This window comes from Spea bombifrons, chromosome 7 (assembly GCF_027358695.1).
Source record: "Spea bombifrons isolate aSpeBom1 chromosome 7, aSpeBom1.2.pri, whole genome shotgun sequence".
Lineage (NCBI taxonomy): Eukaryota > Metazoa > Chordata > Amphibia > Anura > Pelobatidae > Spea > Spea bombifrons.
In genome coordinates this window covers 47337293-47352265 of record NC_071093.1, presented here as the reverse complement: position 1 = coordinate 47352265, position 14973 = coordinate 47337293, and the positions used below count along the sequence as shown (strand labels likewise).

The following is a 14973-nucleotide window of genomic DNA, read 5'->3' as shown; positions in this document are numbered from 1 at the left end:
CACAGGTCATAGTCTATGTTCAACACAAGATTTATTTTTGCCCAATATGGGTTACCCTGAAACAGTGATCTTTATTACCCGGAAGGAGAACAGGAAGTGCGGTTAAAGCGCAAAAGAAGAGACATTCAGCTAATGGGTGTTTGAAGTGCAGTAGAAGAAGAAGTGAGAGAAGGTGGGCATTGGTTAGGTGTTGATATTGAGTACATGGGAGGGGATGGGCACTGGGTATTGAGTACATTGCAGGAAATGGGCACTGGGTAGGTGTTGGTATTGAGTATGCGGGAAAGCATAGGCACTGGGTAGGTGTTGGTATTGAGTATGCAAGAGGGGATGGGCACATGTTTATTGGGAAGCAGATGGGAGAGGAGAGATACTGGGTAGGTGTTTGCTCAGAGAGGATGGACACCAAGTAGGTGATGGTGTTGCTGAGGAGTGGCTGGGAAAGGACCGACGATGGGTAGGTGATGGTATTGAGTACAGACACTGGGTAGGTGCTGGTTGAGAAGTGGATGGAGAGGACAGACATTGTGTAGGTGATGGTGAGGCGTGGTTTGGAGAGGATGTGACAGAATGCAGGGAGTGGGAGAGAGAGTGGTTGGTATTCAGAGGAGACACAGAACCAGGCTGTTGTCATTTTGGAAGCAGGTGGATCATCATTTTGCTGTTCGGTACTATGGACAGAGTGGTGAAAATGTCCCGCGGGAGGGCAGTAAGGAGATACCCACTGAAGTAATATCACTGTGCAGCTACACAAAGGGTGTGTAAATGACTCAGTTTCTCTGTAGCACAACATCTTCAAGGAGAAGAGCCAAGTGATGTTTGTCTTGTGCTCTTTGGCAAAGTTGGAAGAGCGATGATGCCCTCTTACGAGGCGGGTGAGGTCCCCTCAGCAGATACACGCAACAGTCTCTCCTAAGAGCTGCACTTTCATGTGTCTCGGCAAAACAATACACAGATGGCAGAGTGTCCAGACTCAGCAGACTCTCTCGCACAGACTTCTCCAGCTCCTGCTGGAGACCAGGCAGCAGAAATCGCCCAGCTGCAGCCAGCGTAAATCCTAATGGAGAGTGAGCCAGATCCTGGCCTGGCGTGGGTACCGGCAGCTCCTGGAGAGTAGGACACAGAGCTCTCTCTGTACAGCCATGAAGATAATGGAGTAGCGGAATGAAGGCACACGGAGGTACCTCTTGCACATAGACCTCCCGCTGCTGAGATTCAACATAGCTGCCTCCTAGCATGGCTCTGAAAACCTCGCACGCTCCAGTCACTTCCTTGCGGTTTCCTTCTATACGCTCTCCACCATCCAGCACAAACACCACATCTGAGCCCCTTTTAGACAAAAGGTCCTGGTAGCAGCACCGTGTGGTAACAAGCTCAGGTGGCAAGCAAGGTGCAGGTAAATTCTGAAGGGATACGAGGGCAGAGAGACATTCAGAAGCATGGAAGAAAAAAACTGGATCCATACAGAACATTAGAGGCTCCAAAATCAGACGAAGGGCTCCATCAAGCAGCAGCCGGCGGTGGGGAGAGTCCTTTCTACAGGGGTTGAGAAGGCAGAGTTAGTGATGGAAGTGACTGCAGTGTTTTGCGGTATGCATGAAGGCTTGGGGCAGGAAGAATCACCAAGCAACACGGTTGCTTTGTGCCACTGAGGAATGGTTAGAAATAGGTGGAGAATGGTGCTCATCTGCCCTTAGACTGTAGGCTTCTACAGATGTACAGAGCGCAAGTGCACTGGCATTTAAAGGGTAAATGGGGGCAACAAGCACAAACAGATGCCGAGAAAGTCTATGTGCTTTGCATGCAGCAAGTAATAGAACAATACAACTGAATATCGGCGATATTCGAGAAACAAGATGGAAAGGCGGCTTCACCATGAGAAAGAAGAGGGAGAAAAAGTGCTAGGAAAAAAATCAAGTTAAGCGAGGAAAGAGAGGGCCGTGTGGCTGGACACCAGGAAGGGAGGAAATTTAGAGTGTTTGAGACAAGTTTGATAGGGTAAAAACGATGGTCCGATTCACCTGTAAATAAATGGCAGGCACAGGGCACACTGCCTCCTATCAGCCTGTGGACCAGACACCAACATGTGAGTGACGGCTCCCACGCCGAAGGGCGACTCTGCCTGGATACACAGGTTTCTGAGAAGAACGTGACCTGCAAGAACACAGAAGGTGTGAGGGCGCGGAATCAACAGTACAGAGAGCGACAAGGACAGGGAGGCAAACGGAATTCCCTCTTACCAAGCTCTTTGGTTGTCTCTGCGTGTCGGTTATACTCTTCGCTATCATTTTCAGGAGACTCACAAAGTAGCAGCCTAGCTCTGAGGGTGCAAATAGTGCCGGTGCGGATAAAAGCCTCCAGACACGAAGGGTCACAGGTCAGGTCCTGCAGGAGCCGAGCTGCCCGAGGTGAAGGGCGTGGATGGCAGGTAACATAAGTCAAGAGCCCTTTCAAGACCTGGGGACACACCAGTGAAGGGCTGGAGTCCGAAAGCTGAGAGAGGCGAGATAAGAGCAACAGGCCAGGGAACTCTGGACCCAAAACCTCAGCTGGGAGAGGGGAGCGGGGTCCCAAGGGCCATCGGGAACCCAAAATTTCTTGAAGGGGAGACTGACAAGTCAGTGTTGAGGTAATAGGCATATCAGGCTTAGAAGATGTAGGGGAGAAGGTTGGCCTCTGCTCCGCTCCAGAAAGGCTATTTAACTGAATTTCTTTGCCCAGCCTGGAAGACGCTGAGTTTGTGCTGGAAGACTGATGAGCGAGAGCCGAGGAAACTGTTCCAGAAACGTCTGATTCTTCTGACACAAGGGGCCCTCTTCTCTCAGGGTCCAAAGGCCATTCGGGGGAGAGGTCCTCCAAGCTGCAGATATAGCCCTCAGATAACAGCCACGACCTGGCAAGTAGAATTAAACAGTCACATAACCAACCAGACCCCCAGGAGCCGCACGGAACACGCAAGCAACGCACACAGCTAAGGGCAAGCAAGAACAGACTAAGCAGACATTGAGGAAGAGCCTTTCTGGAGCCTGACAGTAAAACTACTAGTACAGGGGCCCCTTCATTTAACCCCTTCGAAACTGGGACGTACCTGGTACGCCATGGTTACATGGTAGCTGGAGACCAGGACGTACCAGGTGCGTCATCTCAAAAAAAACGCCCCCACCTTGCCACAATCGTTGTGATCGCGGGGGCGCAGCACCTGCTGTCTGCCCGGGTGGTCCTGCTAACAGAGGGATAATGCATTCAGAAACACATTGTAAAAGGCAAATATGCACACTTACAATACATAGAACAGTCCCACACAGGACACGCCAACTTTCTTTAGTCCTGTTATGCGGTTATATGCACTATGCCACACCACAGATAGAGCGCGTGACCCTGACCCGGCGCGCCACGACCCTGACCTCACAGCGGGACATTGAGCTGGCAGCAGCCCGAACACTTTCATACCTTAGCCTGTCCTCAGATGCAACTTCACAGAGTTTCTTATTTCTTGGCTCTGGAGGGAAATCGAAGGACGTTGAAGCTTTATCCTCCTCTTCTTCTGCAATTATCCTTGTTTCAGGCACATCTCCCACCGCACCTGCCGTCCGCGCCAACTCCTCCAGTCTCTGAGCCAGCAAAGCAGCCAGCCCCCCAGAACCCAGCAATGTTAGGGCTGCCGTGTCATGGCAGAAGTGCAAGAGTGCAGCAATAATTCGAGAATGTACCGAGCGATATTGGTGGTCCCGCAAAAAATCCAACATAAGCTCCAAGCCACCCAATTCACGCAGGCGGCGGCGGTTCAGGGCCTCCCGGCAGCAAAGACACAGGGCTTTGAGAACAGGGAGACAGCGCGTGGGGGCTGAACGCTGAACCCTCGCTTCTTGTATCAGAAGCTGCACCGTGCCGGCATTGCCTAGCATGGGACGCAGGGCACCCTGACTGCACAGGTTACACAGAGTCCCGAGAGCCGCCTGGCGCACAGCCGCTTTCACCTCCTCCCCGCCTGCTAGCAGGACCAGGTTTGGCACAGCGGGGCTCAGCTGCTCGGCACAGTCCAGAGAACATCCTCTGCTCAACTCACAGACGGCACGGACGGCAGCGCACACCAAACCGGGCTCCGCAGACGACAGCAGGGAGGCGCAGGGAGTCAGCCCACCCTGGTGGCAGATGGACAGGCGGTGTGAATGACTGCTCCCAAGAATACGGAGAGCGCGTAGGCAGCTCTGAAGACAGTCGGCATCTTGGGAGCTCTGTAAGACATGTATCATCGAAGAGACGGCACCTGAAAGAGAGAGAGACACGGAAAAAACTAATGGAGGCAAATCAGTAGAGGGGGTAGGAATATCATGCCATGGGGTAAGTGAGAAAGGGCATTAAGAATGTGGCCTAAAACAACCTAGCCTCATGAGCAATAAATGGGTGCATCCTGAGATACTAAATCAGGAGTCTCTGAATTCACTGTACGGGGGGGGGGATTGGGCGTCGCCGGCTTGGTGATTCGGCTGCGCGGGGGCCAGCGCCCCCCCCGTGCAGCCAAATCAGCAAGCCGACAGGCGGCGCCGGCCCCAGCGCAGCCGAATCAGCAAGCCAGCATTCAGCCCCCGCGCAACGCACACCGGAACGGTCACTGATTTAAATATGCTTTATGCAGGGTCACCTACGCTCTTCTTGAATGGTCCCTCATAATAAATAAGGTAAAGAGGTAAAAGGTCTACCCTCTTGTAAGCTCCCGGTTTAGTGAATAAAGCCCACGGCACACAATTAATTTACCTGATTGGTGAATTGTTAGACAATTCTGTGGGTCCAGCGCCAGATTTCCAAGGGCTCGGCAGACTCGGTTCCATATGGAGTCCACGCACACGGACTGAAGGATGCCAACTGCGAGAAATAAAGCAATGTTACAGCGAGCACCACCAAACGCTGTCCCGCAAGACACGCAACATCCACTCGCTCGCGCACGCAGACCGCACTCTACACGCAAACGACGCCATTATGTATCGTAAACATACAGCCGAGCACTGAACACGCGAGGTCCGCCAGGAACGCCATACATGTCTAGGGCTTTATCACCCGCCTTACGGTGCAGACCCCGCCAAGGACGTACAGGTAATAAAGACCCCTGAAACCGAGCCTTACCGAGCGCGGGGATCCCTCCGAGACGCCGGACCTGAAAGACAACATTAGAAAAGCAACCGTGAATTCTCCACAGGCGTAAAGCAAACACCGGCCACGGTGCAGCTACCCACCCCTTGGGGCTGTTACCCCAGGGGTGACTGGGGGTCCTGTTTAACCACATAGGGGTGACAGAATGCAGGGTGCAGTTCTCAAAGCAGTGACCAGCTGAGATGGTCACTACTCCCAGCGTCTGGGCCCCTAGGGTCCACTGCTGGCACATGAGAGCCCCACGCACAACGTATACCGCGGTGATTTTAAGCTCCTGGGAGCAGGGCCCTTCTCACCCGCCAAATGGTTATGTTATTTACTACTTGTTATGCCCTGTCTACCCAATGCACGGCGCTGGGGCATCTGGCGGCGCTATCGTACGTACGTACGTAGATAGATAGATAGATATATAGATAGATAGATAGATAGATAGAGAAGCCCCGACTTCCCAACTCTGTTAATTAGCTGGCAAAGCACTCTGAGGCCCGCAGCGCGCTATATAAATGCTAGTTACATAAGGACTCATTCGCAGTAGGCGTGGTCGGCCAGTGTGAGGGTATCTCGGCGATTGGCCATTTCTCGTGCAGGGGTGTGGCCTGCTGTCAGAGGGGGCAGTGAGCGGGGTCTGACCTGCATTCGGCTCCCCGGTTCCGTGCAGCTATTGGCCAGCAGGCTGAGCGCGAGCTCCAGGTTCCTGCGCGAAGCTCCCAGCACCGCGGCTCGCGGGGGTTCCGTGAAGAGAGCGAGGAGAAGCGGCAACCCCCCCCGCCGCCGGAACAGCTCCGCCCCCCCGGCCCGGGACACGTGACGGCTCCTCAGGGAGCTCAGTGCCCGGCTAAGACCGGCCGGGTCTTCGGTGGCAGCCGACAGTCGCGACAGACAGAACGTCAGCGACTCCCACGACATATGTGCGGAGCCCGGGCAAGCGCTAGCACAACCGCGAGGGAACGACAGCGCGCATGCCTGAACGGAACAATGCAGGGCATGCCGGGACATATGGTTCCACGCCTCCTTGCCTGCTGGTGGAAAGAGGAAATGAGGCTAGCGCGGTGCATGTTGGGACGTGGTGTGCCTAGCGCCGGGTATGCTGGGAAGTGTAGTTTCGTGCGTAGAGCGATCGTAAGGCTGGCCTGTGACGCGTTTTTTTGTTTTTTTTTTACAACTGCATATTCATTATAAATATTTGGCTCGTTTTTAATAGAGCGCCGCCTACTGCTGGGTCGGTGCAGCCGCTAGTAACGTAATCACGTTAAGCCCGGTACAGAGAGCCCCGGGAGCTTACAGTCTATGAGGTTAATAGGAATCCATGGGTTCTGTAGAGTGCCGAGTACAACTGTTAGCGCTGAATACATACAAATAGGAGAACAACCGATGATGTGGTTCTGGGGTAGAAACCAGCCCCAGAGCTTTAGAATCCTTGCTAAGCCTATAGGGTACCTGTGGGTCACAGGACAGGTGCTTATGGCAACTGGGAGGCGTTATGATCAGGTGGGATTCCTTACACGTACACCCCACTCCTTCTCGCTGCCCCCCCCGAGCTCCTCACTGCTTCCCCCCCGCGCTCCTTATTCCCCCCCGCGCTCCTTATCCCCCCCACGCGCTCCTTATCCCCCCCCCATGCGCTCCTTATCCCTCCCCCAAAGCGCTCCTTATCCCTGCTGCCACCCCCCCTCCTCACTGCTTCCCCGTGCTCCTTGTCTGCTGCTCCTCCGCGCTCCTTCCCTCTGCCCCGCTGCTCCCCTATTTAGAAGCACATCCCGTGCACGTGGTTAATAATAGAAGAGGTGCCTTCCAGCTATTTCTCTTAGGGTCCTGAAGCCGTGACGGTGATCGTGCCCCTGAGTGATGCCTCTGTGTCTTTGTCACAACATTGTGTGAAGTTTCATGTAAACAAGACGCTTATCAGTAAACCAGCTGCATTTACCCTATTCTGCCCCAGCAGAACCTGCCTGCCCTGGAGGGTGAGGGGGAATACAATTATCAGTAGAGGGGCTGCATTTACCCTATTCTGCCCCAGTAGAACCTGCCTGCCTGGAGGGTGAGGGGGATATGTTTATCAATGGGGGGCGCATTTACCCTTCTCTGCTCCAGCAGAACCTGCCTGCCCTGGAGGGTGAGGGGGATACGTTTATCAATAGGGGGCGCATTTACCCTTCTCTGCTCCAGCAGAACCTGCCTGCCCTGGAGGGTGAGGGGGATGCGTTTATCAATGGGGGCGCATTTACCCTTCTCTGCTCCAGCAGAACCTGCCTGCCCTGGAGGGTGAGGGGGATACGTTTATCAATGGGGGGCGCATTTACCCTTCTGTGCCCCAGTAGAACCTGCCTGCCTGGAGGGTGAGGGGGATACGTTTATCAGTAGCGGGGCCCCATTTACCCTTCTCTGCCCCAGTAGAACCTGCCTGCCGTAGATGGATCCTGAACCCCAAAAAGGCTGGTGAGCAGATCCTACTAATTAGACCAAGCCCAGGATGAGCTGGCCACTGGGTCAGTGATCAATGTTATATATATTTCTGTTAGACTGTAAGCTCTTCAGGTCAGGGACACAATATAGATAATATATAATGATATAAAGGGTTAGGATTTTTAGGTTTCGGTGCCCCCACCTCCTGTCTTCCTCAGGCACTTCTTAAACGGCTGTTTACACATTTACTACAAACTGTCCTCACTTGTCTTGCTTATTGTATCCGACCAGTTCTGGAGCCCGCCGGCTTGTCCAGAAATCTGCTCTCAGCCGGGAAATCCAGTCTACTGACTCTGCGCGTTTAGCTCGGGGTAACTGGTGTGTCGGAGGAGCAAGCAGCGCATTTACCATTTCCCCAGAGACAAGAGATACCCTCTCAACGGGTCACTTCATTCTAGCCGCTCACTCTGGGCTGTCATGGCCACCGCTCCCCAATCCAATATCAAACCAGATGTTTATCAATGGGGGGCGCATTTACCCTTCTCTGCCCCAGCAGAACCTGCCTGCCCTGGAGGGTGAGGGGGATACGTTTTAGCCCAGTCTCGGGGTGAATGGGCCGATTCTTATGGATTTTAGCCCAGTCTTGGGGTCAATGGGCAGATTCTCAGGGTTTTTAGCCCAGTCTCGTGAGTGGGAAGATCCTCAGGGTTATTATCCCAGTCTCGGGGAGAATGGGCAGATTCTCAGGGTTTTTAGCCCAGTCTCCATGCTTGGGGTGAATGGGCAGATTCTCAAGGTTATTACCCAAGTCTCGGGGTGAATGGGCAGATTCTCAGGGTTATTACCCCAGTCTCAGGGTGAATGGGCAAATTTTCAGGGTTGTTAGCCCAGTTTCGTGGTGAGTGGGAAGATTCTCAGGGTTATTACCCCAGTCTCGGGGTGAATGGGCAGATTTTCTGGTTTTTAGCCCAGTCTCGTGGTGAATGGGCCAATTCTCAGGGTTTTTACCCCAGTCTCCATGCTTGGGGTTAATGGCCAGATTCCTTCCTATACTTCTGAGTATTCCAACTGGGGCTTTTACCCTGCTATATCACAGCTGGAATCCCTGCTTGATCACAGGTGACTTCTACCAGAATATCTTTACCTCCTGACATGTTAACCTTCTGTAATGACTAAGAAGCACTTGGCCGCCACCATTAGAGATTCCCTGCAATAGGATCTGTATGGAGGGTTGGTGTGTTGATCATTTAGAAGCCCCCCATGCCCCGCTCACCTGGGTCAATCTCTGAAGAGTTCTGGTACTTAACGTCTCATCCCTAACCCCCTTCTAACACCCAGAATCTACGCGAAACAATGTCACCTTACACCACTCCCTACTGGTTATGGCCTGGGGCCCTAGCTATCGCTGTCCTTGCCCCAGGCTATTGCTTACACTACTTCAAGGGGACGGTCTCACTGAGCATATATATTCCAAGCACACGATTCAGCGGCAAAACAGCTCCGTTACCCACGGTGGAGAACAGGACTGGCTCCGAAACCACAAGACAGAGGTACGTCTATACTGTCCGTGGAGATGTTGCAGTGAGGGTTATTCACCATCAGACACTCACACTCTCATCTCATCTGCTGGCTAAAACTCACCTGGCGGCAGGAGATGAACACAGAACATTTAAACGATAAATGTTAATACAGCAGAGGGATACAAAACACTACATTCTATATTGTATCCCATGTAATATATTAAATGTTGGAGAAATGAGAAAGGACCGGAGGTGGTCCGAAACGTTGGCTGTGCTGGTTGAAATAAAATTGTGCTTAATGCACTTTACTGCAAAGACCCGTGAGTGCCCATTTTTTCTTTGGTTTCATATATATATATATATATATATAATATAGTGTTAGGGTGTTTTATACATATAATATTTTATATTGCGTTTTATATATATATATATATATGTAATATATAGTGTTAGGGTTCGTGTTTTTTTACATATATTATTTTATATTGCGTCATATATATATATATATATATGTAATATATAGTGTTAGGGTTCGTGTTATTTTATTTTGCGGTATATATTGTGCCATTAACTCATTTCAGTCCCTTGTACAGTTTACATTTTCATCGGATTGGTTATATTTACAGACTAAGCAATGCAGGCCGTGTATCACATCCTACTGATCCTGCTCTACGTATTACACACCTCAGCAGGTAAAGTGTAATCAAACAGAATTCAGCTGCATACAACACTGCGGAATATGCTGGTGCTATTGTTTATTGATTTATATAACAGCTCCCCGGTAGGGATTAAAATTGGAACTACCATTTTAAGGTCTGGGGCCAATAAATGACTCTGTATTACAGGACCCCAACCCAGGCCACGCATGAGGCACCTGCCTACACATTGAATGAGGGCCCAGCCAGTGCCTTTCCTCTGAAGCCAGATTGGAACATTGCCTGAGACCCTATAGAATCGTATTCCCCCTATAACTATGCGTACCCAACGCTGCTGTCCCAAGCCACACCCCCTGTATGTGCCCATCGCTGCTCTCTGATAAGCCGCACCCCCTGTCTGTGCCCATCGCTGCTCTCTGATAAGCCATACCCTCTGTCCGTGCCCATTAATTCTCTCTGATAAGCCACACCCCCTGTCTGTGCCCATCGCCGCTCTCTGATAAGCCACACCCCCTGTCTGTGCCCATCGCTGCTCTCTGATAAGCCATACCCTCTGTCTGTGCCCATCGCTGCTCTCTGATAAGCCACACCCCCTGTCTGTGCCCATCGCTGCTTTCTGATAAGCCACACCCTTTTAACATCTGTATCTTCATTTGCAGATTGGTGTTATACAGAAGACTCATGCGGTGAGTTAAGATTAATTTATTTATCTCTAAATAATAAACCCTGCGGTACCGCGGACACTGTGTGTTTATATATATAATAAAGCCTGCGGTACCGCGGACACTGTGTGTATATATATATATATTTATATTTAACAAAACCTGCAGTACCGCGGGCACTGTGTGTATATATATATATATATATATATATATATATATATATAATAAAGCCTGCGGTACCGCGGACACTGTGTGTATATATATAATATTTATATTTAACAAAACCTGCAGTACCGCGGACACTGTGTATATATATATATATATATATATATATATATATATATAATAAAGCCTGCGGTACCGCGGACACTGTGTGTGTGTGTATATATATATATATATATATAATAAAGCCTGCGGTACCGCGGACACTGTGTGTATATATATATATATATATATATAATAAAGCCTGGGGTACCGCGGACACTGTGTGTGTATATATATATATATATAATATAATAAAGCCTGCGGTACCGCGGACACTGTGTGTATATGTATATATATATTTATGTAATAAAGCCTGCGGTACCGCGTTTATATTTATACGTAGCGCAGAGACCAGAAATGCACTCATCCCATTTCCACATCTGCCCCTCTTCTGCAGCTCCCGGCTCCTGGGGGTCTCTCGGTTCCTGTTCTGGTCTGCGTCAGTCCCCAGTAGATATTAGCACAAGGTTTGTCCAGGTGAATGGGAGCCTCGGACCCCTGATATTCACCAACTACAGCGACAAGAGCGCACTGCTGGCACTCGGCAACACGGGACATACAGGTACAAAGCTCACTGCCGGCACTCGGTGTGGCACCGTGCATACTGCGGGCGCTCAGTAACAGGGGAGGCACTAGGCTCACTGCCGGCGCTCACATGTCTGTTCTTCACATGCTTGCAGTGGAGGTTTCCATCGGGAATGGGGTGACCCTCTCTGGGGGAGGACTGACATCCACGTACCAGGCCGTTGCCTTTCACTTCCACTGGGGCAGCGAGCACCGGCTCAACCAAAAGCAGTTTCCTATGGAGGTGAGTGCAGTACATGGGGTCAGTATGAAATGCCCCGACAACACCCCCCATGACTGCTCCATACCCCGGATTGTGCTCTATGCATTTCGCCCCTTAAGCCGGCGGGATGGGCACCGAGCCAGGCCTGGCGATGGACATGTGCGCTGCGGGGCTGCTTTGGTGACGTTATTTGTGCTCGTTGCAGATGCACGTCGTTCACACAAAGACTGGACTCAGTTTGGCCGAAGCCAAGAACGACTCGACCGGCCTGGCTGTTCTGGGAGTCTTCATTGATGTGAGTTCCAAAAGGTTTGGAGATTAATAAACCCCAAATACCCCGGTTCCTCTACTCTGTTATGGACCAGATGGGGCAGTTTAATACATTTACTTCCTGAGCCTTTAATAGAAAAGGACGCAGCCGGTACTTCTCACACCTTCATTTTAATGCTCCTTGGAAATCTTCTCTCCTCAGGTTCTAGATTCCGCCAACTCGTCTCACCTGTCAAGACTGTCCGACTTGCTGGAGCAGATCTCGGTTCCAGGTAATGTTACCTCCTGCTCCGTCATATTCTTTGTGTTCCTTTCTCCCGTCTGCACCGAAATGTTCTCCGACACCCAAGTCTTTTCCATTTGCACCAACCCGTGAAGGTGGCATGGGGTGTCCGTCTGTGGCCAGTAGAGGGCAACAAAACACCTCATTTCTGAAGAGTCTACTCTAGAGCTTCTGGCTGGAGTCACGTAGACTTCGGAGACTCATTAGAGACGTGGAATCATTTTCTCATTGCAGTATTTTTGTGCCTTTAGGGACAAGAATTTCCCTCAATTCCAGCTTCTCTCTGGATGCCATTCTGGGAGATGTAAATCGCGAGGAGTACTACCGCTACCTGGGCTCTCTCACCACCCCGACCTGTGAGGAGGCCGTTGTATGGACAGTGCTCAAGAACCCCCTCCTCGTCCCGGCCCGTGTGGTGAGTGTCCCGCTTCCCCTGCTGGGAGTATCTACCATCGGCTGCGCTCGCATATATATATTTATTCACATTGTACCAATGGTGCGTCATTTGCCATCATTGGTGGTCACCTTGCTGGCCCAGACCTCTCCTGCTGCCAGTCACTTTGCCAGTACAGCATACCACTTACACCTGGTCGCCAGCAGCGGGGTAGAGAGCTAGGGTATTACTATTATTATTATTACTATTATTGTTATCATTATTGTTATTACTATTTTTACTATGGTATTATCATTATTACTATTTCTATTATTACTATTACTGTTATTATTACTATTATTATTGTTTCTATTAGTATTGCCATTATAACTATTATCTTTGTTACTATTATTATTATTATTACTATTATTGCTATTATTATTATCACTGTTACAATTATTATTACTATTAATAGTAATAATGATAGTATTGATAGTAATAATAATAGTATGATTATTATTATTTTATTATTATTACTATTATGTGTTTCCTTTTCAGATCAAAGCCTTCACATCCAACGTTCATCATAACACTTCAGAAGGTTTGGAGCTTCTGACTTATAACTTCCGGCCTCCTCAGCCTCTCGGTTCTCGCCAGGTTCTGGTTTCTGCAGTAAGTGCCCCAAAACTTGATGCAAGCACCACGCCAGCCGCCAACGTCACATCCAGCTCCCGGACCACTGCTAAGGGCCACATCCACGCGCGTTCTGATCTCTGCCTCCTAGTTGCAACAGCCCTCCTATCGCTGCTTCGCCGCTCCGTGTAACAATACTCCGTGGATATTATATATGTTTACGTCGGCCCCTCATTAAATGTTATTTGTCAAAAGTTTTTTTGCTCCGGTTTTCCCTTTTCAGTCACTTTGAATCCGTTAAAGATATTGGGGAGGATGTAAGGGTCTGTTTACCCCCCCCCCAGTTCACTGCGCGGAGGAATTACGAGGGATCGTTTAACCCGATGCCTGCCACGGACAGCATGTATTTCTAACCCAACTACATGAGAAACGTCCGCCTCATGTGGCAGTCAAACTAGAATTTGTCCCCTGTTGCAGAGCCAGATGCAGCCTGGAATTGGCTGATAGAGAAGACTTCAGGACACTGATTGGATAACGGCATTCCTGCCACTTATCAGCAGATCGGCCCCATCCGGCCCCCGTCTAGTCGCCATTTCTCCTGCTGTAAAGACCCAAACCTTAATCAGTAGTCGGTCTCGTCTTAGATTCAGGAGTCATATGCTTATCCCATGCATGTTTACATTCCCCCAATGTATTACCCTCTACCACTTCTGCTGGGAGGCTGTTCCACTTATCTACCACCCTCTCAGTAAAGTAAAACTTCCATCCTGTCTCAGCCTCTAGTGTTAGATTCTGGCCAAACATTTCACCTCCTTTAAAATAAACTTCCCTCCTGTCCTACTAAATCTATTTAAATGTCTCTCTCCCCATCTCTCTCTTCTCTCCACCAAGCCGGACATATTGAGACCCCACAGTCTTTCCTGATCCTTTTTATCCTTCAGACCGTTCCCCGTTTAAGTCGACTCTTCTGAACTCTCCTCTGTTCTTCTATAATTAAACTGCAGCCGCCGCGCTCTCCCCCATTCTTCTAACATTAAACTGCAGCCGCTGCGCTCCCCCCATTCTATCATTAAACTGCAGCCGCTGCGCTCCCCCCATTCTTCTATCATTAAACTGCAGCCACTGCGCTCCCCCCATCCTTCTAACATTAAACTGCAGCCGTCGCGCTCTCCCCCGTTCTTCTAACATTAAACTGCAGCCGCTGCGCTCCCCCATTCTTCTAACATTAAACTGCAGCCGTCGCGCTCTCCCCCGTTCTTCTAACATTAAACTGCAGCCGCTGCGCCCCCCCCGTTCTTCTAACATTAAACTGCAGCCGCTGCGCTCCCCCCATTCTTCTAACATTAAACTGCAGCCGCTGTGCTCCCCCCATTCTTCTATCATTAAACTGCAGCCGCTGCACTCCCCCCATTCTTCTAACATTAAACTGCAGCCGTCGCGCTCTCCCCCATTCTTCTAACATTAAACTGCAGCCGCTGTGCTCCCCCCATTCTTCTATCATTAAACTGCAGCCGCTGCGCTCCCCCCATTCTTCTATCATTAAACTGCAGCCGCTGCGCTCCCCCCATTCTTCTATCATTAAACTGCAGCCGCTGTGCTCCCCCCATTCTTCTATCATTAAACTGCAGCCGCTGTGCTCCCCCCATTCTTCTATCATTAAACTGCAGCCGCTGCGCTCTCCCCCATTCTTCTATCATTAAACTGCAGCCGCTCCACTCCCCCCATTCTTCTAACATTAAACTGCAGCCGCTGCGCTCCCCCCATTCTTCTAACATTAAACTGCAGCCGCCGCGCTCTCCCCCATTCTTCTAACATTAAACTGCAGCCGCTGCGCTCTCCCCCATTCTTCTATCATTAAACTGCAGCCGCCATTTGGTTTGTTGCTCCAGGAATGGCCGCCCCGCCGCAGACTTTCATTTCATCTGTAAAAATACAGGCCTCGCCCTTAACACCAAGTCCTGCCTCTGAATTTAC

At 50.4% G+C, this 14973-nt stretch overlaps 2 protein-coding genes across 3 annotated transcripts; one reads left to right on the top strand and one right to left on the bottom strand.

The window, feature by feature from the left end:
* Positions 1-294: 294 nt before the first annotated feature.
* Positions 295-6187, bottom strand: ARMC5 (armadillo repeat containing 5). 2 transcript variants are annotated; one of them, XM_053471745.1, is made up of 7 exons: positions 5779-6187; positions 5122-5152; positions 4756-4863; positions 3451-4267; positions 2241-2893; positions 2022-2154; positions 295-1536 (listed from the first exon to the last, which is right to left on the bottom strand). In XM_053471745.1, exons 1-7 carry the CDS (start codon positions 6142-6144, stop codon positions 771-773), a joined length of 2874 nt encoding a protein of 957 aa, XP_053327720.1. In that variant the 5' UTR covers positions 6145-6187; the 3' UTR covers positions 295-770. The 2 variants fall into 2 exon arrangements, with proteins under 2 accessions (XP_053327720.1, XP_053327721.1); XM_053471746.1 differs by lacking the exon at positions 5122-5152 and having other exon boundaries at positions 5779-5912.
* Positions 6188-8656: 2469 nt separating this feature from the next.
* On the top strand, positions 8657-13253 carry LOC128501636 (carbonic anhydrase 4-like). Its single transcript, XM_053471189.1, has 9 exons — positions 8657-9101; positions 9698-9763; positions 10387-10413; positions 11051-11215; positions 11334-11461; positions 11646-11735; positions 11913-11982; positions 12245-12408; positions 12925-13253. Exons 2-9 carry the CDS (start codon positions 9706-9708, stop codon positions 13189-13191), a joined length of 969 nt encoding a protein of 322 aa, XP_053327164.1. The 5' UTR covers positions 8657-9101; positions 9698-9705; the 3' UTR covers positions 13192-13253.
* Positions 13254-14973: the final 1720 nt, after the last annotated feature.

Bases quoted from the DNA above. Each gene is read 5' to 3' on its own strand.
- ARMC5 (XM_053471745.1), bottom strand. From the start codon at position 6,144: ATGTCCCGGCATGCCCTGCATTGTTCCGTTCAGGCATGCGCGCTGTCG. The intron at 5,153-5,778 runs GTCAGACCCCGC...GTTGTCTTTCAG, and splicing joins AACCGGGGAGCCGAATGCAG to GTCCGGCGTCTCGGAGGGAT. The intron at 4,864-5,121 runs GTAAGGCTCGGT...TATTTCTCGCAG, and splicing joins CGGAGGGATCCCCGCGCTCG to TTGGCATCCTTCAGTCCGTG.
- LOC128501636 (XM_053471189.1), top strand. From the start codon at position 9,706: ATGCAGGCCGTGTATCACATCCTACTGATCCTGCTCTACGTATTACAC. The intron at 11,462-11,645 runs GTGAGTGCAGTA...TGCTCGTTGCAG, and splicing joins AAAAGCAGTTTCCTATGGAG to ATGCACGTCGTTCACACAAA. The intron at 11,736-11,912 runs GTGAGTTCCAAA...TTCTCTCCTCAG, and splicing joins TTCTGGGAGTCTTCATTGAT to GTTCTAGATTCCGCCAACTC.